This window comes from Daphnia pulex, chromosome 8, assembly GCF_021134715.1.
Source record: "Daphnia pulex isolate KAP4 chromosome 8, ASM2113471v1".
NCBI classification, from domain to species: Eukaryota; Metazoa; Arthropoda; class Branchiopoda; order Diplostraca; family Daphniidae; genus Daphnia; species Daphnia pulex.
Window position 1 is genome coordinate 8,898,330 of NC_060024.1, and position 26,384 is coordinate 8,924,713.

General features: G+C 45.6%; 3 protein-coding genes across 9 annotated transcripts in view; all 3 read right to left on the bottom strand.

The window, feature by feature from the left end:
- Positions 1–54: 54 nt before the first annotated feature.
- On the bottom strand, positions 55–9,542 carry LOC124199628 (collagen alpha-1(I) chain-like). 6 transcript variants are annotated; one of them, XM_046595531.1, is made up of 24 exons: positions 8,805–9,542; positions 7,933–7,986; positions 7,175–7,246; positions 6,906–6,953; positions 6,630–6,776; positions 6,210–6,302; positions 6,022–6,053; positions 5,596–5,955; positions 5,301–5,507; positions 5,096–5,194; positions 4,502–5,015; positions 4,184–4,434; positions 3,957–4,118; positions 3,685–3,882; positions 3,554–3,607; positions 2,987–3,472; positions 2,651–2,920; positions 2,370–2,585; positions 2,214–2,303; positions 2,021–2,146; positions 1,667–1,936; positions 1,226–1,600; positions 933–1,154; positions 55–859 (listed from the first exon to the last, which is right to left on the bottom strand). In XM_046595531.1, exons 1-24 carry the CDS (start codon positions 8,998–9,000, stop codon positions 713–715), a joined length of 4,689 nt encoding a protein of 1,562 aa, XP_046451487.1. In that variant the 5' UTR covers positions 9,001–9,542; the 3' UTR covers positions 55–712. The 6 variants fall into 6 exon arrangements, with proteins under 6 accessions (XP_046451487.1, XP_046451489.1, XP_046451490.1 ...); XM_046595533.1 differs by lacking the exon at positions 7,175–7,246 and having other exon boundaries at positions 8,805–9,464; XM_046595534.1 differs by lacking the exon at positions 6,210–6,302 and having other exon boundaries at positions 8,805–9,464.
- A 1,060-nt stretch (positions 9,543–10,602) lies between these two features.
- Positions 10,603–17,244, bottom strand: LOC124199630 (signal peptide peptidase-like 2B). The gene is made up of 12 exons (XM_046595540.1): positions 16,655–17,244; positions 16,311–16,433; positions 16,112–16,249; positions 15,932–16,054; positions 15,721–15,863; positions 15,070–15,242; positions 14,903–14,999; positions 14,671–14,826; positions 14,480–14,594; positions 13,641–13,923; positions 11,272–11,429; positions 10,603–11,200 (listed from the first exon to the last, which is right to left on the bottom strand). Exons 1-12 carry the CDS (start codon positions 16,718–16,720, stop codon positions 11,072–11,074), a joined length of 1,704 nt encoding a protein of 567 aa, XP_046451496.1. The 5' UTR covers positions 16,721–17,244; the 3' UTR covers positions 10,603–11,071.
- A 316-nt stretch (positions 17,245–17,560) lies between these two features.
- Positions 17,561–26,384, bottom strand: part of LOC124199629 (nephrin-like) — a 56,151-nt gene continuing 47,327 nt past the window's right edge. For both annotated transcript variants that reach the window (XM_046595539.1, XM_046595538.1), the window contains exons 11-14: positions 23,488–23,874; positions 20,276–20,632; positions 19,480–19,655; positions 17,561–19,274 (exon numbers count right to left, since the gene is read on the bottom strand). In XM_046595539.1, coding sequence (XP_046451495.1) covers positions 19,065–19,274; positions 19,480–19,655; positions 20,276–20,632; positions 23,488–23,874 — 1,130 coding nt within the window. In that variant the 3' untranslated portion in view covers positions 17,561–19,064. The remainder of the gene's footprint in view (positions 19,275–19,479; positions 19,656–20,275; positions 20,633–23,487; positions 23,875–26,384) is intronic.

Here is a 26,384-nt window from a genome sequence, read left to right on the forward strand (position 1 = left end):
AAATGTTGTAAAAAAAATAGAAGAGAAATTGTGTTCAAAATAAATCCAAGTGGCTTTGTTTTGTATGTGTATTGAACCTTCTTTACAAAAAGCAAAAGTCATAAGAAAACCTTGAGAGACAGATAGAGATTCGAAATGCCACACATTCATAGGAAAATCCAAAGAGGAAGAAAATGTAGATGAAGGAGAGGGGGTCCAAATTCCAACACATAACGAATACCCAAATGTCTTGAACAAAAGCAAATGAAGGCGTTTACAAAAGGGTCTGACTGCATAGGCACGTAAACTGTTATCATGAGAGGAAAAAACACACCGGGGTTCAGGAAATGACAGAAAGAAGGACAAAATTAAAGAGTTTGGGGGGTCGACCATCGGAAAGAAATTTAATGAGAAATAAAACAAAACAACGAAAGCCTGTGTCCTCAATTCAGAAATAATTTCAAAATATCTGGTTCCAAGTAAAAAAAAAAATAAATCAAACTTTCTAAGTTGAATCAAAATATTGAAACAGGCTCTAGACTTCTACTGGTATGGCAGTGTTTCAAAACGGCGACGAGTAAGGCTAGCTTTCATATTTCTAATGATAATTTTATGAATCTTTTGGGAGGGGCTGGGATGTGAAAAAACTTGTGGGGTTTTCGAGAATGAAGGAGCGTGGTGTTGTTTAGTCGAGGATGGAAAATGACGCTCCGTTAAATGTGGCTTCTTCTGCTTACCAGAAGCAAGCCATGCCAATCTCCAGAGAGAACTGCTGGTTTGGCTCACCAATGTCGAAAATTCCGACATCAACGAATGGCAATCGGTTAGGCTTGTCCGTCTCGAATGTGATAACCGATTTGGCCCAAGTGTCGGAGCGAGACTGTGAAGAAGATTTTAATTAGACATCAATCGTCATAGCTGGGAATCCTCAATATTTTTCTGCGATAACTTACTTTACACTCGTCTTCGGTCACTTCGTACTTGAATCTCTTCTTGCCCATAGCGTTGAGCTCAATATCGTTCCAGCCGAGAATCTTCATTGATTTTTTGTAGGACCGATCATTGGCATCGTAATTAGCCACGGAGTTGCGGCAGTGGTATGTCAAGTTTTGGCTTCCGTGAGTAGACAACAGCTGCAAGAATGTCATTTGGTTGCTGTCTGATTTGTAAGTGAACTGCGAAGGTGAGAAGAAAAAATGAATATTAATGGTCGAACAATAAAAGGGCCGCAAATAAACTGATATACCTGGAAGCCGGAATCCATTTCGGAGAACCAAACTTCAGCACGAGGTTTGCCGAGATAAGTAATTTGCTTGGTTTTCTCGGGCTTGGGTCGGATGCAGGTGGATCGTCGGTTCATCTCGCAGAATACCAAGATAGAATCTTTGGTGTCACCTTGGTTGGGATCGATCCAGTAGTCTCCAGATGGAAGTTCAGGGTGGGCAACGGCCAGATCACGGCAAGTCCTGGCTGGAGCAGCCTTGTCTCCACTAGGCTTAGTGTACTTGTCAAACGAGACCTTGAGTTGCTCGTAAGCTTTCACAACCAAAGCTTTACGGTCGTCGTCTGTTAGTTTGGCAAACAGGCGAGACGGGTCATCACCAGCCATCGGATCAGGTCCCTAAAAATAACATACAACTTAATAGGCTGCAAGGAATAAATCAGTTTGATTTTAAATTTGAATTACCTTGGAGGAACCTTGTCCGAGGATGGCGGCCAATGCAGCAGCGTCGTAACCCATCGATTCACCAGGAGGTCCAGGAGGTCCAGCAGGACCAGGAGAGCCGGGAGGACCAGATTTACCAGATTCACCAGCAGGACCGCGAGGGCCAGGTGGTCCCATAATGCCCTGAGGTCCAGAGCTTCCGTCACGGCCAGCAGGACCTTTAGGTCCAGGTTCTCCAGATTTGCCAGGAGGTCCAGCGAGACCCATCGGTCCTCGGTCTCCTTGGGCGCCCTACAATCAAGCAAATGAAATGATTTCGTTGAGTGACGGGTAAGAAGTATCAAGATAAAATAAAGGATAGGAAATTTGCCGTACAAGTGCGCCGGGAAGACCTTGCAGACCAATGAGACCGCGATGACCCTTGGCGCCTTTAGCTCCAGATTCTCCACGCTCTCCGCGTTCACCTTGAATACCTTGGACACCAGGTTTACCACGAGGTCCCTAAATTAGAATAGAGATTTTTCGTTATTTACCTGATTTGAATTGCATGTTTAAACCAAATACTTACAGGAGGGCCTTCAACACCCATTGGGCCAGTTTCACCAATGGAACCACGCTCTCCAGTAGGGCCGGGAGGTCCAGATTGTCCAGGTGATCCCTAAACATAATCATAATGTACGATGATTTAAATGAATCAAATTGAAATCTAATTTCATTAGCATACGGGAAGTCCAGAAGGACCGGGAGGTCCGAGAGGGCCAACGGAACCGGGGGGTCCCTTGTCTCCAGGGCGTCCACCAATACCAGGAGGTCCTTCTTTGCCGGGTGAGCCTTCAGGTCCGGGTTCTCCAGGTGGACCAATCGGGCCGACTGGGCCAACAAGACCAATTGGACCGGGAGGTCCTTCATTTCCGGGTCTACCTGGGGGTCCAGTTTCACCCTAAATTCGAGAAGAAATTTGGGTAATTAAAAGAGAATTTTGATTTTCTTTTGAAATTTCCTTACGGCTGATCCGCGTAATCCACGAGCACCGATCGCACCAACTGGGCCTGGGAGTCCAGGTAAACCACGGTCTCCAGGTGGACCTTGGGGTCCAGACTGTCCAACAGGTCCAATAGGTCCTTCGCTACCTTGTTCTCCTTTCTGACCTTCAGATCCAGGAGCTCCGGGTTGTCCAGGGGGTCCAGCATTACCAGTGCGACCATTGTCACCGGGTTGACCCTTGATACCAGGCATACCAGCTGAGCCAGGTGGTCCAGGAGGTCCTTGTGATCCCTTTAGAAATGAAATGCATTAAAATTTAGAATTTTGATGAAACTCGGACGATGATGTTCAACTCACAGCAGGACCCTGTTCTCCAGCACGTCCAGGTGGGCCCATAAGACCTTGGTCACCCTTGTTGCCAGATTCACCACGAGCACCCTTAGGTCCAACCAAACCTTGCAAACCTGGTGAACCAGGCTCACCGGGATTACCGACAGCACCGGGGTTGCCTTGCTCACCCTTAGATCCAGAGAGACCGCGTTCACCTTTGGTACCGGAAATACCGGATGGACCTTGTGGGCCGGGGAAGCCTTGCAAGCCTGGGCCTCCAGGAGGTCCGCGTTCACCAGTCATACCCATAGCACCAGCTTCACCAGCCGGTCCGGGTGGTCCAGTGTCACCTCGTTCAGCTGGCTCACCAGGAGGTCCAGGGGGACCCATGATACCCTGCAAACCGCGTTCACCTTGTTTTCCTGCAGGACCTTCGGGACCAATTGGGCCCTGAGTTCCGCGTTCACCCTTTTCACCAGACAGACCAGGTTGGCCTCTTTGACCGGGCAAGCCCTGCAATTGAGAAAGTGATTCGTAGCATATAAGAATTTGGTTTTTCATTAAATATATAATGAAGTGTGGATTGAAACTTACCACTAAACCTGAAGGACCGGCATGACCCTTGTCACCTTTAGGACCAGATGGACCCTGTTTGATGGGAAAAGATGATAATAATTATTTTTAAGACATTGTTTTCGCATTGGAATTGAATGAGGGAAATTTACCGATGGACCGTCAGCTCCCATCATACCAACTGGACCGCGTTCACCAGGACCTCCGGGTGGACCAACCGGTCCGCGTTCGCCAGGGAATCCACGCTCACCGCGAGGTCCGCTGGCACCGGGTAAGCCGGAAACACCTTGAAGACCGGGTTCACCATCTTTACCAGGGTTACCAGGAGTTCCGGCGACACCAGGAAGTCCCTAATCAAATACATTTACCGAATTAAAACATAATTTGGAGTAAAAAATATAATGGAAGAAATTGGATAGCGAACCTGGAAACCACGAGCTCCAGCAGGGCCAGGGGGACCGCGTTCACCATCAGCGCCAGGAGGACCGGGAGGACCTTGGGCACCAGCAGCTCCGTCTTTGCCTGAATCACCGCGAGGTCCGGGAGCTCCTGTCGGTCCAGGATCTCCGTCTTTACCGTTCTCTCCCTGTTTTTGAATGAGAATGTTACTTTGCTTCCTTGGATTTGTGAAAATTATTGATTTCTATTTACCATAAGACCGCGTTCTCCGGGAATACCAGTAGGTCCGGGAAGACCTTGGATACCTTGGGGTCCCTGTTCTCCGTTTTTGCCATCAGCACCAGGTAAACCACGTTCTCCAGCGCTACCAGGCTTGCCGGGAGGTCCAGTTCGGCCTGGAAGACCGCGAAGTCCTTGCAAACCAGGAGGTCCAGGACGACCTGGGTCTCCGACTTTTCCTTTGGGTCCGTCAGGACCAGCTGGTCCTCTATCACCGTTTTGACCTGTGACACAAAATTAAGAGTCAAATAAGTATTCGTTTACATTCGCAGGCGATGATTTAATAAATACCTTTAGGTCCAGGGGGTCCATCGGCTCCGGGCAAACCTCTTCCTCCGGGGGCACCACGCTCACCAGGTGGGCCAGAAGCACCACTTGTACCGCGAGGACCGATCTTACCACGCTTACCAGCAGCTCCAGTAGGGCCGGGCAGACCGCGAGGTCCACCAGCACCGACTTCTCCCTTCAAACCAGTTTCACCCTTGACACCAGGAGTACCGCTCTCACCAGGGTGGCCTTTAGCACCAGGGGTTCCTGGGCTGCCGGCAAGTCCGGGGGGACCGCGAGCACCAGGGAAACCAGGAGCTCCAGCAATACCAACTTCACCTTGGCTACCTTTGTCACCAGCTAGACCATCTTTACCGGCCGGGCCAGGAGGACCTGCTTCACCAGGAACTCCGGGTTTGCCTGCCTCTCCGCGTGGGCCTTGCAAGCCTTGGCTACCTTTAGGTCCGGGGCCGCCCATGTCACCTTTGGAACCGGGACTGCCGGGGAAGCCGGGTGGTCCTGATTTACCAACAGCGCCCTATGAAAAAGATTCCGTCCAAGTGGAAAATTGTTGTTAGATTTCAAGTGGAAATATTTAAATGGTAGAATAATAATTACAGGTGGTCCGGGGGGTCCAGCCAAACCATCGATTCCTCTTAAACCAGCAGGGCCAGGGGGTCCTTCACGTCCTCTTTCTCCTCGTGGGCCAGCAGGACCCTAATTGAAGAGAAATTTTGTTTTATTTTTTATTTTTTGTTTTAGTTTTTTTTTTTTGTCTAAAAATCAGTTTAATTATTAATTAGATGATAAAAGCAGAACTTACAGTTGGGCCAACAGGTCCCATTGGGCCGGTCAAACCTTGCGTTCCCTTTTCACCACTTGGGCCAGGTTCTCCTTTGGAGCCGTCCAAACCGGGGAAACCACGGTGGCCTTTGACTCCGGGCAAACCGGGCATTCCCGGTAAGCCTCGAGGGCCTGCAGGTCCAGCAGCACCAGTTGGTCCAGGTTGACCGTCTTCTCCAGAGTCACCCTATGGTCATTTTAGAAAATGAATAGAATAATCGATTAAAGATCAACCAAATAAAAAAGGACAAATCTAGAAATTAAGAATGACTGACATCTTTGCCGGGAAGACCGGGGAGACCTCGCGGTCCACCACCTCCAGGAGCGCCAACAGGTCCAGGCTCACCAGCTTCACCACGAACTCCTTGGAATCCCTGAGGACCTGGAGGGCCGGGAGGGCCGCCTGTTCCGCGAGGACCTACGGGTCCGGTTTGAGCTTGAAGGAAAGAGAACGGATCTGGTCCAGGGCCTTTTTCGGCTCCGCCTTGCGAGGTCTGCAACGACTGCAGGAAGGGAGTCACATCGGGTGGTGGTCCTGGTGGTCCAGGGTTGCCAGGAGTACCGGGGTTGCCTGGTGTTCCGGGCTCGCCAGCTTCTCCAGGACGTCCAGGAGTGCCAATCTCACCTTGGGGACCCTGATGAATGAAAAAAATATAGATTTTTTAGTCGACAATCAAAGAGAATTGAAATATAAAACTCACCATTGATTGTTCTCCATCTTCAGGACCGACAGCTGAAATGGTCCAAATAGATGATCAGGTTAATGAAATTGGTCAGTGGACCCTCATGTTCAAGGCAGTGGGTGATTATGATGTTGAAGTTTGAACAAATGAGGGAACTAGGGAAAGCGATTTAAATGGTTGATATTTATATCAGGAGAAAAACTGACCCGCGCAAACCGGGCAGCATTCGCCGAGACGAATGTACTGCTGAGTCTCGCACTCGACCTCCGGGCATACGACTCCAGCGCAATCATCGTTGCCTGAAGAGATAAAGAAAAAAGATGGAAGAAAAAAACAAAAAAAAAAGAAGCAAATATGGTAACAAGTGAGCGTGCGATGAATGTTGAATGTTGTCGTGCAGTGATACGTGTAAATATGGCGTAGCGATATGAGGATTTCTTTTTCCCATTCATAGGGGGAGAAAATTGTTATAAAAAGTCCCCTGTTTCTCTTTTCTCAGTGGAATTCATTAAACTGAGTGGTGGATTTCTTTATTTTAATGAAACAATTTTTTTTTAATTTCAGCTGTGGAATGGCGGGATTTAACGTAATGAAACTAAGAGATATCAGGCAGAAACTGCTCGTACCTGTTGCTGTCACGAGTGGAGCAGCAGGAGCTCTCGCTGGTGGCTGTGCTGGTGGAGCGGGAGGCGGGCGATAGACGGGCCTTTGAGTTGTCGTTGTTGGGGCCGGTGGAGGCGGTGGTGGAGGATCGGTCTGACCCGGTTCGTAATCTGTTTCAAAATACGAAAGAGAAAATGAAATCCAATCGATTCCAGCCATTATGGGATAATTTAAAAACAAATTGATTTTTCTTTTTCATCCAATCTTGACTCAATTAAAATTCACAAATTAAATTTTACCATCCGGATTTTCCTCCTCTGTAGCTTCTGGTTGAGCTGGTGCAGGAGCTGTGAAAGTCATAAATAAAAATGTGTGCATTAAGTGAGAGTGAAACGACCCGACTAGGTCGTGAGTGAACGATTTAGGCATTTCAAATTGACAACAAAATCAAATTTTCGCTTCTTGATGCGACGATATGTTTGATTTTAATTGAGCCCCTTGCCGTGGTGAGTGCATGCAAGTGAAGATTTGAAAATCAAACGTGAGCGCAGCATCGACTGAAACATACCTGCAACATCTGGGCGGCCTCCGCTTTCAACATCACCATCTCCATTTTCGTCGACAGGAGCCGGAGCGGGAGCTGATTCATCAAGTGCAAGGTAGTAGGATTTAAGCCAGAAAAGTGCGCAAGAGGACCGAGATAGAAGTCAAGTGGAGATATTTTTTTAAAAACGAAACATGGAGAAAGGTAGATAGAGGCAAGGGATATAATTATAATATTTGAACAAACAAACAAAGTCAACATTAACTGAAAATGACTTTGACAAAAACACAGGACATTAAGTCGCGGATGTTGTCCTAGAAAGAGGGCGGATGAGGCAAATGGGAATGGTGAGGGAGAAAGACCAAAAGTCTTTGAGAAACGGCGGTTTTTAATGAACTGCCTTGGTCACAAAAGACTCTTTTAGGTTTTTCTAAAAATGGTTCATCCCCCAATGTCTCTCGGTAGGGTGAAACTGTGAAAGTTATTTCGGGCGTGACAACTTCGGTCGCCCCATGGAATGTCTGATTATCCGATAGTCAAAGCGGGCGACCGAAGGAGCAGCGTGAAATGTAAAGCCTCAGCTTTGCTGACTTCAACAGTCAATTGTTTTTGCTTTCTTTTTTTTTTTTGTTTCCCCCCAGGCTTTTAACTCGTTCAAGCACAAACCGTTCAGCTTTCAACATGTCTCCCAAAAGTCCGGAAGCAACAGAAAAAACAAAACAATGGTCGATCCCTGTCATCAAAATCATCAAAAATCGATTGAAATAAAGATGCAATTATACCTCGGCCAGGTCCGTTACGTCCGGGCTGGGCCGGTCTCCGACCTCCGTCTGCGCCTGTTTGTTTTCCAAAATAAAAAGTAGAGAAAATGAGAGGAGAGAAAAGAGAAATGCAAGAGAGAAATAAATCCTTGAGAACACGTTCTGATAAAATAAACAGACGATATGGATGGAAACTGTAGAGAGACAAATAAACAAAAATAGGCAACGATTGAAACGGCGCGACCGTGATCCGGCGCTGTCGAATAAACATGCAGACTCGTCGACTGGTGATCGCCCAGTCCGATAACCTTTCGGCTTGACCTCCCCCCGTCTTTTTTTTCTTTTTAATTACAAGACTCTGGACGAAGATGGTGTCGTTTTTATATTTCCAATCACACACTGGGATTGAAAGACGAAGTTTCCAGCAGGCCGCGAAAGCGCCTCTCCGCGCCAATGTGTAACACAATCTGTCCAGGGTTCTTTTCAACGACGTAAACTTCCATCTTATTGGCCTCGGGAATAAACGGGGACATGACGGGACTTGCTGTACAGCAACGGGAAAAGAAAAAAAAAAGAGTGCCAAACAAACTGGCGAACTTTTGAACCTCGTCCGTTTCTCTATTTTTTTTTCTCTTGCACCAACGCCAAAGCAAAAGAGAGATGACCCATCGTGACCGTGCTGATAGGGGACAAGGACAAGTTGGGCGAACGGGTTCTAGTAGACGATTGCGGGAGGCGACGAGCCTTTGCCTTTTGCGATTGCGTTGCAAATTATTTTTTTTTTCCAAAAATATTTCCACCCGATTCGACCATTTTCCAATGATTGAACGGAGTTGAACGAACGAACTGGAAGGGGGGGGGGGGGGGGGGGGTTGTGCAGAATATGGACGTACCTTCTTCGTATTCTGGTTCGTAGTCAACGGGATTGTACTCGTCGTAGTTATCAGCGTAGTCTCCTTCGGGTGATTCCTCTCCACCTCCGGCTCCTTGTTGAGGCTTGCCGCTCACGCCGGCCGAGATGAGGACGACGAGGAGCAGCAGGAGCGGTAGCCGCTGTATCCTGCCGCTGCGGCCCATCGCAAGCCGCATGGCTGTCAGGCAAGGAGTTTCACACGAGACACAACAACAGTCTGAGAGACGCGCGCAGTCTTTTCGAGTTCTTGAGGTTCCAAAATGTCCAAAACGGATGGGCCCGAAAAAAAAACTACCGAAGTCCAAGTCGCGCTGCGAGGGACGAAGCGGGAAAAATAACGTGTCCCGTCTCCCCTCCTTTTTTCTAATGCTAGTTGCTGGTTCCAACTTCCAAGCGGGGAGGCCCACACAGATCACACCGAGCGCCGCGGTGGCCTAGTCATACGCCACACTCGTATTTTGTTCGATGTGTCTTCGGTGAAGACGAGTCACACACTGACCGACGTGATCGAGGACGGCGGCAATTTCTACCAGGATCGGCCCACACGCACTAACCCCTTCAAGACTGGCATCCACACTGAAAAGTCAGTCGAGTCGAAATCGGTCCCGGGTTCCCAGACCCCACGGCCTCCCCAGTGTGAGGAGTGCTACTCTTGCCAGTCGGCTAGACATTTATAGACGCCCTACGACCAGCATCCTCCTTCCCAGCTCCACCAGACTCTTCTCCCGTTCCTCCCGTCGCCATCCCGTCCTCATCTTCTTACCCAACACCCTCCGCTCTTGCTGCTCCTGCTGCTGCATGTCTTTTCTCTCTCTCATTCTCTTGACATCCCCCCCCCCTTCTTGGCTCCCTCTTCTTCTGCTTCTTCTGCTTCAACTCTGCGGCCATACGTGAAGGCTCGGAAAGAAAACATCATCCAGTTCACCACTCTGCAGCCCGGCCCTGACTCTATTCACCACAATAAATAATCAAATCCAATATAATGATAACCGTCATAATCATTACCATACATTAAGTCTCCCTCCTCTTGTTTTCCTTCGCTGTCGACCAATCTAAATTCAAGGATCCTCCGTCGTCGTCGTCGTTTTCGTATGGTCAATTCCCTACACGTTATACATAAAAATCTGGTGGAAAAGTGAGAGAAAATTCGTCATCATTAATAATCGATAGACATAAGGGAAATTACACAAGTTTCATGGAGACCAAAGAAAAAAAAGTAAAGCAAACCCGACGACCGAAAACTAATGGGCCACAGCAGCATAGACATCCCAACCATTTTTTTCTTCTCTCTCTCTCATCTGCCGTCAAGTGGTGGGTTCGTTGGAACGTCTGCAGCGCGAATTGACCTCGGCCCAGCCGGCCGGCCATCTCATGTCTTTGATTCATTTGCCAGTCGCGCCCTACGTGACGTCAACCTTTCCACCAGTCCTTCTTCTTCTTCTTTTCGGCTCTTGGCCTCTTGTGTACGGTCATCCTACCCGACGGGGCGAGTCGAGGGCCCATGGAACGTATGGAAAGTGCAGCAGCAGGCTGCTATTGAGATCTTCCTTCGCCCCATCTCGAACTGGAACGCTGTCAAAATTTTCTTTTTTTTTTTGAGAGAGAGTGTGTCTGTTTTGTATTAATAGTAATATCGTATCCACAACAGTTACATGGCTCCATCACGGAAACAACGACACATGGAACATCTACGATATATATAGAGAGAGCGATAGTTGCTGCGCTGAAGAGGTGATTATTGGGTGTATAAAGTAAACGACGAATTCAATTTTTGTGTGTGTGTGTGTCAGGATCGATATCGCATTTAGACTCAAGCAATCTCCTTCCTCGACCGCCAACCTCAAGCGTTTCACAGGGCCGACCTACGATATTTGCTGTGCGAGGGAGTTTTTAAATAACGTTATTGCACCAACTTTTTGTTTGAAATCTTTTTTAAACAAGTGCACTCGTCGGGAAGTAAACAAATTTTTCAAATAACGGGGGAATATAGAATGGGGAGAAATAGAGAGGGGAAAAGTATGAGCGCTGGACGGCAGTCCGCGAAAAGGAGAGAACCATCTGTGAATACGAATTTTGACTTTTTTTTTCTGTTTTTCTTTTCTTTAACCACTTGGGGTTTTTTAAAAATAATTGAGGAATAATAATAATAAAAAGAAAAAAAAAGGCAAACCGATAATCAAAATGTAGAGCATATTTTCTTGGTCTTAATTGTCGTGACCAGCACTGTATGCCAATCGACGCTTACAGCTAATCCATCAAAGCGTCTCGGTCTTTGGTGGTTGAAGATCTTTCGGATAGCGATTCCTTTGCCGGGTCGACTTTAGGTTGGGCGCATTCCAAGTTGGAGCTGTCGGTTAATCTTGTATTCTCGACAACCTGTTGGAAAAACGAGAAGAAACAAGTTTAATTTTCATCACATCAGAATTTGTCGGCTGAAATGTTCATACCTGTCCATCTCCGTTCCAGAGGATCGAAAACTCTCGTCGACAAAGACCCAACAAGAAAACGGGAATAAGAGTGAACGGAACCAAGTAGAGCAAAGCCGGTTGAGCGACTGCCATCAGGTAGAGACCGGCAAAGGTGACCATCAGTCCCAGGCCATAGGCTGAAAACGATTTTGAAAAAATTGGAAAATTCGATAAACTGTTGGTCTCTTTTCATCAACGGTTCAAACGCAGAGAAAAAATAAATTAAATCATCTTCAACGACAGAATTCATCTGGAAGTTTTTATCAATGTTCAACATGGCCATATAATAGTCGTTCGGGGAATGTATAATAGCGAGGAAGTTGTTTGTGCGCCGAGTCAGCTCAGATAGAGCTGGCTCAAAACGGCCTTGCCCCCCTCTCAGCTATGATCGACGTGTTTTGGCTTCGAGCTCCTTCTCCAGACATCATCGCTAGTCCGGAGAGTGAGAGAAAAAGAGAGAGAGAGAGAAAAGGCGGCGGAAGAAAATCAAAGAAAAATAATAAAATATAAGATGGTAGCATAAGAAGAAGAGATATATACACCAGACCCTGCTGGTGAATCGGCGCCGATTTCAAGTTATAAGAACCTTTGAAAGGAAAATGTTGAAGACGGTTGGCTTACTGAATGACTACGACCTCTTTCGAGATGGCCTACAAGAAGTCGACGACACAAGCCATCAGGAGAGAGAACTAACAAAAAAAAATTTAGGTCTTGTTGTGACTCCACCATAGTTGGCCCTTTAATGAGGGAAACAGACTTGGTGTGTATGCAGATCGAATGTATATAGCCAACGGACGGGATATATAACACGAATCGAGAGAAGAAGAAGAAGAAATCAGTTGTAGATGAAGAAGAAGAAGAAGAAAAAGGGGAGGAGGAGGAGAAGGAGTGCCGCTCCCTGGTTCCGTCTGTCTAGCGTTCCATCGAACGGCAATAGCAGCCAGTGCCCGAAAGCCCAGCCAACTATCATGAGAAGTTAGTGGTCATCAGAAAATAAAACAAGAAACAAAATAAAATAAAATAAGAGAAATAGAAAGAAGATTGATAGGACGATGAGCAGCAGTTGCTGCGAGGGGAGGGACATGAGCTGAAGTAGCCGTGTAAACACACAAGGCGAGAGAGACACGATGAGACCACGAAGAGCGACACAGAGTCGTTCCCGACCGGAGCCAAGCGCGATAAACTCGGGCTCATTTTCAACAAATTGCAGACACCAAACAGTTTAAAGAAAAAAAGAAAAGCGGAGCAAGAGAGTAGAAGAGGAAAGAGAGAAAAAATTAGACGGAAAAACAGGAGGAAGAAGAGAGAGAAAAGCTAGAAACGCTAGAAGAGTAGGGAAAACGTTCTTTTTTATCCCGATTCATAACAAGAAGGCGGGCGGATCGTTTTACACTGATTCCTCAACGAGCGCGACTCGGTCATCGCGACCGGCTACATTCACAGCCAAAGTAGATCAAGGATGATGCCTGGTTTCCCTCCTCGTTCCAAACCGCTTATTCGGTTTCAGTTCCTGAGTCTCTCCATCCGCTGCTCCTGCTGCACAGCATATGAATCAGATAAACAGACGTCGATTCATTGAAGAGCCCCCCATCTGTTTTCTTCTGCCAACATTCTCAACAACGTTTCTGTTATGGTCACTTTTCTTTCTGACTCGTTTTTTTTTTCTTATTTTTTCTTTCAACACACAGTCAACATTTTTATGGGAAAGAGAATAAATGCTCCGCACCGAATCGCGGCGACAACAGTTGGCCGTTTCAACTGGGCTGCGTGTTAGTACTGCCAAAAAACAAAAAAACAGCCAACCAGCAGTGCGTACCGGTTGGGAAAACGAAAAACGATTTGTTCCCTGTGATATAATTATAAACGGCGAAGTCGACTAGCGACAGATGCTACTCAATCCTTTTTTTCACTTTCAACTTTGTTTTTTCTCTCTCTCGGTTATTTCGTGTAAACGTTGTTTGTTCATATTTTATTTTATTTTTTTCGTTTTGTTTTTTTAATGTTTGTTCTGTTTTCTTGGCCTGAGACGGGCTCGAAAGTCCACATGTTACACGAGCTAGCTTCCAGTCGCTCCAGAATCGAGAGCTTGTTTACAAACAAAACATGGCACGGCCCCTATATCGCTGGCATGACAAGAGAGACGACGAGAAAGACCCCATCATGTTGAGGGTGCATGTGTAAATGGATCCCATCCGACAGAGACAAGAAGCACTCGCTCTCATCTTGGTGGGGCATCGTATTTTTCTATAAAAACAATCCCAGGCTCGGAAGTCGGAATGAAAACCGACCTAGTCCGACTAGGTCTTTTTCATTTCTTCCAGTTTCTAAAGAAAAGAGAAGAAACTCACCGATCAGCGTGCTGATGTAGTAGAGTTTGCGGCGATTGGCAGTTGCCAAATCGAATCCGTGGCAGAATCCAACCAGCATGCCCGGGACGAGAATGTCGCCGAAGCCGAGAAGCGAATAGCGTTGCCAGCAGACGCTCAGTGGGTCGTAACCTAAATGCGGGACGCGGATGACCATGGGCAGCTGCTCGTCGCCTCCCGAAGAGTTGCCGCTGTTGCCTCCCGTTCCTCCAGAGACACCCGATCCTCCGCCCGTTGCCACCTCCACCATCACGCTCTGGCCGTTCTGTTAAAGTCATCATATCAAAAAACGGGGAATGAAGCGAGGTTTCACATTTTTAAAAATACCAGTTTCTTAATCTCAGTTCCAGAGCTTCGCTTTTAACTAACCAAGGTCCATATTACCGAGTTATGCAGGCGGACATCAAACAAGAGCTACTTTTGCGATTTAAGACATGAATTAAGCGGTACAAAGTAACAAAGAAGGCGACTATTGCGGTTCTTTTAATCCTATTAAAACTCGCCATTAAGTGTAAGTGGAAATGATTTTGATTTTATCTGGAAAACTATGTTGCCAATATAGTTTGTTACTCTCATCAAGTAGAAGCTGGGCATTGCTCGTACGTGGGTAATGACTACGACAGCTGTTTTAATGATGAACATAATACGACCAGCGGAAAGGAATGGCAACGAAATAATAATAATAAAAAGAAAGAGAGAGAGAGAGGCGAGCAATCACATCTGTCGTTTTCTGGCCACCGCTATGCGACTGTACATGTCTTTATTAAAATGTACGAGCCCTTAAATGGACTTGAAAAGTAGATTAACAAAGTGCCATTTACCTTGGTGAAAAGCGGCGTAATGAAGACGAAGAAAATGTCGTAAAAGAAGAGCAAGACTAGAAGGAGTGTGCAGATTTTTAAGCTGGGCAACCGCACCTGACGAATCATATTGACGCTAAAACGAAACAACAAAAGGCAGTTATAGTTAACAAATGTGTGTACGGTGATGGCCTTTTTTTTAGAATATGTACCTGAAAGCAAAACCCAGAATATCCTGTAGAATCCATGCGAATTTCTCTTTGCGGTATACCACCCAGCAGACGGCCAGTGTCACGGCTCCAATAAATAAAACGAGTTGCCGTACTTCAACGTGGACTTGGACAAAGCCAGCGTCACAACGAGGCAATCTAGAAAAAGGAAAACATTTACGATGAATATGTACTCGAGGAATGAATACGTTTCACGTATAATAAACGTTCGTACTTGAAAGCCCCGACCGGAATACGACGGACAATTGGCTCAAGGCACTGGTAAACAGCTGTGATTGACGCCAAAACGAACAGGCCGATGATGACGTAAACTACATTGACGAGAATAATAAAAAAAATGTATATTGTTGATGTTGGGTAACAATGAGCGCAATAACTTACCCAAGTAGCTGAAGAAAAAGTAGAGCAGGAGCAGCATGCCACACATGCACAGCACGAAGACGCCCACCAGCATAGGAGTAACTGATAGTGAAACTTCTTCTTGAAGGATGGCTTTGGCCTCTTCTGATACCTCACCTGAATGCCCCTGTGAGATTAGGCGGCTTTGTTTTTGCCTGACACAAAAAGAACAAAAATATTAGTTTAGGTGATAAATTCGTAATATCTTTCATGATTTATAAAGTTAAGCTAGTTGACACTAATAAGCGGATTTGGGAAAAATGAAGAGTGTAATCTAATACAATTTTAAAGTAACTTTAAGATAACTTCCACAAAAGTTACTGGTAGAATATTTTTTATTACTTTAAGTAGTTCAACTTGTTGTCGACTTGAGTTTTTTTTTTTACTGTCATAAAGATAAAAGTACGGCTAGTAGCCTTAAACGTTGTAAAAAGTTACCGATTTCGATATTTTGTTATCTTTCACGAGAAGACTTAAGACTAGAATTTAGTTGGACACAAATTTTGAAATATCACCCCCGCCATTGGTTGCCTCAATCCGCCGAACAGTGCAGCTGGTCACGATTGACCCATTTCATATCGCATAGCAACACTTTTCATTTTGAGAAAAAGAGTTTAGAGGAATTATAATTACAGGTCATGACGGACAAGTCCACTCCAATAAGCACCAATGCCCACTGTTAACACAGCTAAGCTCCAAATGACAAGGAGACTATAGTCCATGTGGGATCCATCGATTGGGGAATAAATAAATATTTGTACACTACTTCCTAATACCTAATGGTAAAAAATATACAGATTATTGTAAACCATTGGCACATTAAAATATAAATCAACACACTTACCACAAGAATAGTTTTTGAATCTTGTCCAATAAGAGCAATGGGAATTTCAACTGGATAACTAATATTAGCTGACAGGTGAATCACTTGGGCTGCTACTATGAGAAGCCCTTTACCATTGAACCTCTGTAGAAATATTTTATCAGTCTACATAAGAACTGGTATTCTTGATTTTTTACTCACTTTAATGGTTTCTGCTTTCTTGATAATTGAGCAGTTTCCATTACTTGTTATCACAAACTTGTCAGAAATGTCATCCGCACTGGGAGGAGTCTCGCTGCACCCATCCCAAGATGACAAGTCGATGATGGAGTCATACACCTGTGAATTTTCAAATGATAAATTACTGATGTCAGTTTAAAAAAAAGGATATCTTACTTACCGCATCAACTTTTTCTGAAGGATAACTTGTGATGTTCGGATAGTAGATGACACAGAAACTTACTTCTGTTGTCCCATTCTTGGCCTCAAGTACTCCATAACTAAATGACAGTAAAGATGATGCCTGCATAGAACAAACATTTCAATATTAAAACCAGTTTCAAGTTGCTGTTGAGCAACAATGGAAAACATAAGTTTGTTGCAATGAAATATGTAGGACACGGAAGTTAACGTGCTCTGTGACGCTTTTTCTCTATCGGCAGCCTCTTTTACCAAACAAAATTTTTCTAAACCTATAAATGAAAAGCAAAATTTCATTTCACGATTTAAAATGAATCGACTTACTTGACAGCAGGTAATGCCAACGAAAATAAAGAAGATTACGTCGACAATTCTGCAGTGGGCAGCCATGTTTTGTCTGTATATTTTTGTGTGTGCTCTGGCTTGTTTTGAAGCAGTGGCAACTATGTGAGTCACAGTATATGCCGAACGAGGGGGAGAGACAAACTGGATACGGCTAAAAAGAAAAAATTCCGTCCAACTCCCTTTGGAGAGAAACTCCCTTCAGCTATTTCACGAGATCTTTTTTAAGTTTTCACAATTAATCCCGCCCAATGAACTCGTCTTTCTTCTGTGCTGTTGCTACTTTTCAGAGATGCTGATGGCCTCTTTGAATTTCAAGTCGAAACGCAGGTAAATACAGCCGGGCAGAACAAGCACCATCAGTCTTTTCGATTCAACTGAGGTGTAGCAAAAAGGAGAAAGAACAAAACAAACGGGAATACGGTACGAGTCGCTGTAACGGGATTCTAGTATTGTTAGCTCAATGACTCTCCCCTTTTTTCTTTCTTTTTCTTAAAACCCCCAAAAAAGAGCAAGAAACCATCTCACGCAGTATGGTTTTATCAATCCCTCCCAACGTTGAAACCCGCCAATAAATGAAAAAATACCAAAGTCAAAATCTACTATCCAAATCAATTCCTTCCAGGTCTTTTTCTTTTTTACTGTATGGCCTACGTCCCGTTTTCCAGTAGAGCGAAACGCGGTTTTAGCAATACCTCTATATTATCTCTCTCTCTAGTCTTAATGTGACTTTGTTCTTCTTGCTTTTATTATTATTATTTTTATTATCATTCGGGCTGGCTTTTTTCTTATTGTTGCTGGGGGCCGAGCCTAGCCTAGAATACGCCACGACAAATGAGGACTGACAGAATGAGGACAAGGAATATAACCGCGCGACTTGGCGGGATATTTCATACCGTATAGTGTTGTATATTTTTTGAACGAAGAAATGTTTCATCAAAGTTACAAAGAGACCCATTAAATGACAATCGAGTTAAGTATGCACAATCAATTTTTTTTTCTTTTTTTTTGTCAAAATTTCATGTTTGATCATCAGGAAGCCATTATTTCAAATTTTCAATGATATTTGTATCTTTCCCTTCGCTATTTATAATCATTTGCACGCCTTTGGTATCATCATTTCTTTTTTTTTCGTCATCATCATTCCGTCATCGCGGCGAGTTCCGCCAGATTGCCGCCGCTGAGCCCGTTAACGGTACGATGAACGATTACATCAAACAACTGTTGAATTTTATTTTTATTAGATTGGGAACGGGAGAGGGAGGGGAAGGACTTTATTTTATTTTTTTGACAGGGGAATTGTGGAATTTAATAAAAAAGAGAACAATCTAAAGACGTTGATGATGTACCGTATTCTAGCCGGTGTTTATGAGATGAGACAAAACTGGTTTCACGGGGCCTCGCAGGTAATTATTTTTAAAAAAAGAAAAAAAAAACTCAAATTCTTTTCACGATATTATTCACGTATGGTTGCGGCACTTTTTTGATGGGCCAGTTAAGAAAACAAAAGACAAATTAAGGTTGAGAGACGGGAATGGTTTGATAACAAAGACAGCGCACGCTATAGGGGGGGAAGAAGAATGAGCAATTCAACAAAAATACGACGAGATCATTTCAATTTGGTTATTCTTTTTTTCTTTCATAACTTGTGTGTGGCGCTACCGTATGTATACAAGTTAAGTTTTTGTCTTGTTTGTACAAATCATACATTTGGTTCGTGTTGCCCGTGAATGCGTCATTTTAATTGTCAACCGGTTGTCGTTCAATCCTGACATTTTCCCACGATGGCAACGAACTTTTTCCGTTCCAAACTTTTTTGCCGTGAGTGCTGCAGTTGACGTTACGGTGTATTACATATGTGTTATAAGCGTGTTCTTTTTTTTTGTTTTGTTTGTTTGTTTGTTTTATTTGGTTTTCCTATTATTATACCTTCGTCTTCTTCTCCGTCTTCGTCTTCGTCTTCTTGTGTGGACAACTCAATGGAATAAAAACAACAGAGTCTCTGGCTGTGTCATCGATTTGATCGCGTCAGACAGACTATTAACTATTTGCTGTGATTGCTTTTTTGCGGATTGTATACACATGGCGCAGCCGATGGTGATGGAGGGGAGGTGGGTCAGAAATAGATGAGAGAAACGGAAACAACCGGTCGGGAGCAGGTCGTGTGGAGAAAAGAACTTGGGAAGAAACGATTCCGCCGGTTGCGCTTGATGGGCGAAAACCGAATGCAGTCGGGTCGTTAATCATGCACATTGTTCTCTCTCTTTCTTATTTCTTTTTTCTCTCTATATCTCTCGCCCTTTTATTTTTTTGCTGTTAACGAATAGATGAGAAAGAAAAATATATATATCGCTCCGCTTTTTTGGGGGTTTTTTTCTCTCCTTTCAATCATTCAGACGGAGCTCTCCTTCTTGCTGGCGGCCAGCGCTGCGGCGGCTGCCGCCGAGGAAGCTGACGAGGGCGGGGCCGTCACGTTGAAGCGCTGCACGCTGCTGCCGACGTGGTGGTTGCTGGAATTGGTCCACGGAGGTCGCGGCGGCCGCGGCAGAGTCGACGAAACGTGAACCAGCGACTGGCTCACAAATTCGTCCTGTTCGCCTCTCTGAATTTTAGAAAAGAATTTGAAAATGATTATTTTATTTTCGATAGTGGTGAAATGACCAATTGGGCCAACAGTTGCCCAGCCGACAAAAAAGGAAATTTTGATAGGGGCTGGCCTATACCTCTCTAATGAATTGGACAAAAGAAAAAAGAAAAAAAAGAAAAAAGAGAGAGGACGACGTTAGTAAAGTGTAACGACGACTTACCCATCGGGTTTTACCGCGACCGAGCGTGGCTGAGGAGCCCTGGCCCATCATCGTAACGCCTAATTGGCGCGTGCAGAAGTGCGGAGGCAAGTCGGTCAACATGGCAGCCAGCGGGGGACCACCTCCCGCTGCCGTCGTCGTCAACATCACGGCCGTTGGCTGCAGACGATCACCGTCTGCCCTCCGAGCAACCAACCGGCAGCACAGCCCAGCAAACCGTATGGAAAACACAACACACACAATGTTACAATGGTTTGGGCAACTCAACAACATCAACAACAACAACAAAACAGGTTTTTCTTTTTGTTCTAGATTGGGAATAAACCAGAATCTTGTTTCTCTTTTGCTTTTTTGTATACATGTTCTAAACTAAATATGTTTAGGGGGTGGTGGGTGGGCAGAAAAGTGCGTGGTAACAAGGAGAAGAAGGGCCAGCAGCCACCAAATAATATCGAGGCCGACATGACGACGGCCGCCGCCGAGGCCGCCCTCATCTGGGCCCGGCGACACTGGAGCCGCAGCGCCACCACCAGGAGCGAAGCCAGCAAGAGCTGGGATGTGGGGGGGGGGGGGCCAGCCAGACCGGTTGGCAATTTTCCTTGTCGGGGATCTTAATTGCGTCAACCTGACACCTGAATCTCTTAGTCAAGGCGGCGTCGCCCTGGACGACGATCGAGCGGGCCCAGCAGTTCAGGCAGCGCAAATAGAATCAAACAGCGAGAGCGGACTGCCGCACCGGGCTGGACCGGTTCCCTGTTGGGAGCTGACTGGGAGCTGACATCATGACGTCAATTACCGTCTCGATGAGGAATGAGATCGGGATTGCGATCGTCTGAGTCGGTCGAGTTGCTAAAGAGCGGCGTCGTCGTCGAGTGCAGCTGTTCCGATTTGACCAGGAGCAGGGTCTCGGAGCCTCCGCCGGACGCCCCGCCCACCACTGAGCCTCGATGCCCGCTGGAAAGGGCTCCCGACGAGGCCGACATGACGACGGCCGCCGCCGAGGCCGCCCTCATCTGGGCCCGGCGACACTGGAGCCGCAGCGCCACCACCAGGAGCGAGGCCAGCAGGAACAGGGCCGAAATGACACCGGTGATGATGGCCACCAGCGGACTGATTTGGCTGCTGGACGACGGCTGCGGTCGAGGTGGATCCACTTGAAAAGTTTGAAAATGAAGAAAATAAAAAATAAAATTCAATCGTTATTCAGGAAAAATAAAATCTGAAATCTAAAAATGTTTGGAATGAAATCAAAATTTTGATTTTTTCTTGGGAAAATCAAATCGAGTTGATATTTCTCCCGCGTTCCTCTTCATACACGGCGGTTTGATGGAATTCTATTGGAAGTTTCTTTTTAAGGGGCTGGCGGGCGGTGGGGGGTTGATGGTGCGTCTATAGACCTATGAATACCAAATGGCGGGGCTGTGTGTGTACATACTATGTAAGTCGTTCGGTCGAGTTATGCGACGACGAGACTTTTCTTTTCGATCTGCCACTCTACTTTGACATTTGAATTATTCCGAGGCAAAAAATAAGAACAGCCCCAGCATATATAACTTGATATGAGAAATAGTCCTGGCGAGTGTTTACTGATCGAATCTATCAAAATATTTTGGACAAGCCAAATAAGAAAGAGTCGTGCGTTATAACTCCTCCGTGATTGTTTCGGCAACGTCGTTTAAAAGGCCTTTTTTTTCCCGCAACAAAGTGTCTCAACAGTTTTTTGAGCAATTTCATTTTTTGATGGGGATTTTGATTTATTTTTGATTGTCCCGTTTCAAGGGCTCGTGTGGGAAAATAGACTTTGATCTTTCAGTGACCGTTCAAGTTGAACTATTTGGCCAAGCTCAGTCTGTTTCGTCCTTCTTGTCCGCCGTGGGCCATCTAGCTGCTTTCCACTTCAAATATTGAATTGGCCGGCTGCTGCTGCTGGGTGCAATTCGCCGCGTGTGTATGTTTGACCGCAGAGTAGATACACAAATTTTGAATAGTTGGCAAACGTTGGCTGGCCCAAGTTTTCCAAAAGTGGACGTACATCATATTATTCCTTCCAGGACTGCCAACTGACTCTCTGTTTGCTGTGTGCATGTATATGACCACTCTCTTATAACTGCTCCTGGGCTGGTATTGCTCCTTCTCAATGCAACAAAGTTAGGAGCGCTCTTCTCACACATTTTGAGGCTCCTAACCTATTTACTCTCTTCTTTTTTGCTATATGTATTCCGAAATGATCCAGCCGCTCTCTCTATAGGCTCCCGCGCTCCATCTAATATCCAGCGGCCTGATTTATCTGTATGCATTATACAGTCCGGTCCTCAGCTGGCCGGCCTTGTATTTTTTTTTCTTTTGCCCGTCTAGGAGCTGGGAGGGAGTCTAAGTACTTGATAACATGCGATATGTGTAGGACAGTAGGGACGCGCGAGTGCGCATTAAACAAAAGGGTCGAAACACGCAAAGTCTCATCCAAGGTCTTTTGACAGCGTGAAATCTCGCGATTATATCAACCGGCGGCCAAAGTCTAAGCGGGATCACATCTAGACAATTGTTACGTCAGACCATTGAGCTGCAGCACCCCCCCCCCCCCCCCGCCCCTCGCTAATAATTGCGCATAATAGGCCGAAAGACTCGAAAAGTCAAAGGATTAAAACGGGCTACCAGTTATATGTACACATCTTCTTCTTCTTCTTGTTTTTGAGCTGATGAATGCCTAGCTGGCCAAGCGATTTCCCGGTAAATAGCCGGTCAAGAGACTTTTAGAAAGTTATACCCCCCACCACAATGTTTTTTTATTTTTGTTTTGGGGCCGGCCAACTTTTGTCTGTATCGCTCCTATACAACTAAACGAGGGAAGACAGATGGAGTTGAAGGCGGCGGCACTCTATGTGTGTAGCTTCTTCTCTTTTGCGGGCTGGAAAATGATGTATCGATCTGGGGTTTTATGCGTGTGTGATGTGTGTGTGTGTGTTGTGTTTCTGAATGCGTCAATGGCACAAAAATGGCGCAGCAGCAGCAACCGTCGCCGGCTGTAAAATACCTCGTTTAAATCCAGTGGTATGTGTACCCTTGTCCTTAATATACGTTGGACTCTCCAAAAGTATTTAGGTGTGTGCCCAGTGTTATGTATTACAGACTAGGCTTGAAAACAAGTAGATGGATTGGATTTTAAAAAATATATCCAATCGTGATGGGTACGGATGACCAACAGGGGACGAAAAAAAAAAGGGATTTTAGTTATTTTTTTACAAGGGATTTACCCAAAAAACCCCATAGAACATCCGTCTTTCTTAAGGGTGGCACGGTTGGGGGGGTTGTGGGGGGAGAGACACAATCCATCCGGATAGAGAGGATGCCATGTTGGATGTCGTTGCTCACCTGATTTGGGTTTATAGAGTGTCGGATAGCTTAACGCCAACAGCCTTTTTCTTTTCCCCCCTTTTTTGTGTAGTGTACTATATCCCCGATGATGGCGGCCGTGTTAGACCCGAAAAGTTTATCGGACACACACATATCCTAAACTGAAATTGGCTTACGTATACACATTCCCTCCACCCTTTCCATTTAAGAACTTTGTTTCGAGCAGAGAATCATTGGCCGTCTGCACGTGTGCATTCGATTTGAAAGTCAGCAGACACTGTTCCCATTCACTATACACAGACAACGGGGGGGATAAACGAAAATAAAGTTTTTTTAACACCAATGCAACGCCGATCGGGAATTCGTGACCCGTTGGCGGAGTAATACGGACGTGTTTGCGCCGTTTTCTATCCCACCCTAACGTTCCCGGTGACGTTACTTTTTGAATAATACATTTATTCAATGACGGATTAGTGTCACGGTGTCGGGAGCACGTCACCTTTCGTCTTATTCGCTCTCAATTCAATTGCGCAAAGTCGCAATCGAATTTGCCCAACAAATTCCGCGCCGACTCTCCGGTCTCAGGAAATAATTTTATTTTTGTATTTTGGGAGAAACTATATCAAATAAAAGGATGTTTTATAAATGATATTGTACCTTCGGATTTGCCCGGCCCGACGTTCTTCTGCGTCTCGGGCGGGCGGAGCGTGACGACGCGGACGACGAACGACTCGCTGCGGCCCTTGGCGTTGACGGCCGTGACTTGGCCGACGTAGGTCGTGTCGGCGTCCAGCCCGCGCACGATGAAGACGGGCTTCATGGAAGTCTGGTTGAAGGTCTTGAGCTCGGCCGGCAGGTAGGGCCGCTGCGACGAGGTCTCCTGCTGGGGAGCGGGCGCCGAGCCGGCCAGCGCCCCGTCGGCCGTGAAGATTTCCAGCAGGAAATTCTGCGGCAATCCGCCGCTGAATCCTTCGCTGCAGGCGATCTGCAGCGACTCGGACGACTGGTGGCTCACGCTGCAGTTGGACACCGGGTCCGGTTTGTCTATAACATCACGAGGTGGGCGGGGAAAATAAAAAGGGGGAAACGGCCAATGTGGCGGAAATATCATCGGATTAGCATATAGATAGATTCACGCTCCACACTTTTAGCTACATACAAGACACACATTGTAAATAGAAAAGAGGGGGAGACATTATAACTGAATTAAAATTCGAATCTTGCCATTCACGCAAGAGAAGATCTTCTTTTATACGTACATGGCTACAAGTCGTCAAAGTGTGAAAAATTGATTTTTCTTCCAGGAAGAAAATGAAAAAAAGACGATTTCCGGAATAATGATAATAATAATATAAAAAAAACTTATTCGCCAGTCGTAGAATAAGAAACAAAGTTGCGCGATATAATAGAGTCTAGACGCTGTTCTTTCTTATTTTTTTGATGTGGGTGACGTAAGAGTGAATTCACCAGCGAGTTATTATTCATCCCTTTTTTATTTAAAATGGAAAACTGTAAAGGATGTTGATGCGCACCCCTGCCGATCCTGAATGCTTTTCTGATGGCAACATTGCATTCCTTCTATATATTCCTCTCTCTCTTCTCTCTCTTCTCTCTCTCTTGAAATCCTTTTCCAATTCGACGACGTCGTTATTAGATTTGGAATTTGGGGGATTTGATTCGATTCCGAGCGATAGCGACAACACCGTCCGTGGGTGGACTGCAGGATCGTCGCCTTTTCCTTTTTCTCTCTTCTCTCTCAGACGGCGGGCTGGATGGCTGGATGGCTGGATGGCTGGCTGCATCTTCACTTCGCTTTTCTGCACACACACACACCACGGGGAGCCGAATCGACTTAGGCAAACATACATACAGTCGAAGAGAGGAGGACATGCGTAACGAGAGAGCGTCTAGGCCTCTCAGTGAGGGACGCGATCGAGCGCGATGAATTCCAATTCCCTTTTTTCCTTCACGGATCGTTAAAATAAACTTTTTTCTTGTTCCCCCTTTTTTTTATTTTGACTTTTGTTGTTGTTGTTGTTGTTGTTGTCGGCCCTCCCCGCGACGGCGGAGAAAAGATGAAAGAGCGCGCAGTTCACCTTAGGTGAGAAAATACTAGAAAGAGTCGGGTGAAAGTTGTTATCTCTTTTCGTACTATATACGCACCGCGCGTGAAAAGACGCGATAATTACGACACCTCGATTGGGTGTGTCTCTACCTTACCCTACTTCTTCTCGGTAGACAATAGACAAGCTAGATTTGTCCCTTTTGTCTTCGATTCATTCCTGACGACACGTTTGATTTCCTTCTCTCTCTTTCTGTGTGTGTAGTTGTCGTCTCCTTTTGAGATTTCTCTTGATTGTATTTCGCACTCTCTCTTTCGGCTAGAGAGACTTGACGAGGGGGTATATCTCTTTCTCGCACTTCTCGCCGTGATTTTATTATTTATTTCTTCCATTTCTTTTGATTTTGTTATGCAGCGCTGCAGCAGCAGCAGCAGCCCTTTGTACTCTTTTGCCTATTTTACACTCTTCTTCTTTTTTTTCTTTTCTATTATAGAGACGGGAGGGAAATACACACCCGGGCGGGCGGAGCCCTTTTTTGGCGTGCCAACTAATAGTTCGCCATGTACATCAACCAGCTTCAGTAGAAGAGGAAATCTAGAAGGGGAAGAAGGGGGGAGATTCAAGCTCCACTGCAATCGAATCACGACCATTTGCACTACATCCCGCCCACCAAATTCTCTTTCTCTCATTTCTCTGTCGACCTTTTTTCTTTTTTCTTTTTTTCAACATTGGCAGTTCCGCGTTTCACTTTGTTGATTTCTTTTCCGCATTTCTCGACGCCCAGCCGCCCGGATGAGAGACGAGAAATAGAGAAGAAGCGCGCGACTGTTTCTAGTTTTATGTACATCCCACTGCCACGGTATCGTTCTATATAGTCAAGATATAAATACATATATATGTATGCGCTGTCGCTCACTTAGTCTCTCTCGCAAATGTTTTCCCCGTGAGTTTTATTGATTGGCCAAAGCGATGGCTGCACTTTCTCTTTTTTTCTTTTTCTTTTCTATAGAGCCCAACTCGTTTTCCTTTCTTCTTCTTCTTTTCCTTCTTCTTTTCCCCCCTTGGATATGTATACGAATATTATACCAAGGAATAATATCGAGCTTCATTCCCGTCGGTTAAGTCCCCCCCCTCCCTGCCCAAAAGCGTGTCTCCGTGATATCGATCCCTAGTCTTTCGTAGATTTCCGCCCAATATTCTCGAACGGACTCTGACCTTTAGCAATCCGTAAGTCTCTTGCGTACACCAGGGTATTTATATACCCCAGTATTATACCCCACTTTCTTATTTAAAAAAAATTCTTTAATTCCACCACACTGAAATTAAATTAAATTGGCCCCCAATGAAACTAACATGATTTATAGTGGCCGTGATGTCAGACACCTTTTTTCCCAGTTTTCGATTCCGGTGTCTTCTGCTGCTCACCACCAAACCTCACCGATAGAAACAAGTCCAAAACAAACAACAGATGAAGCCTGGATAAGAAAAGGA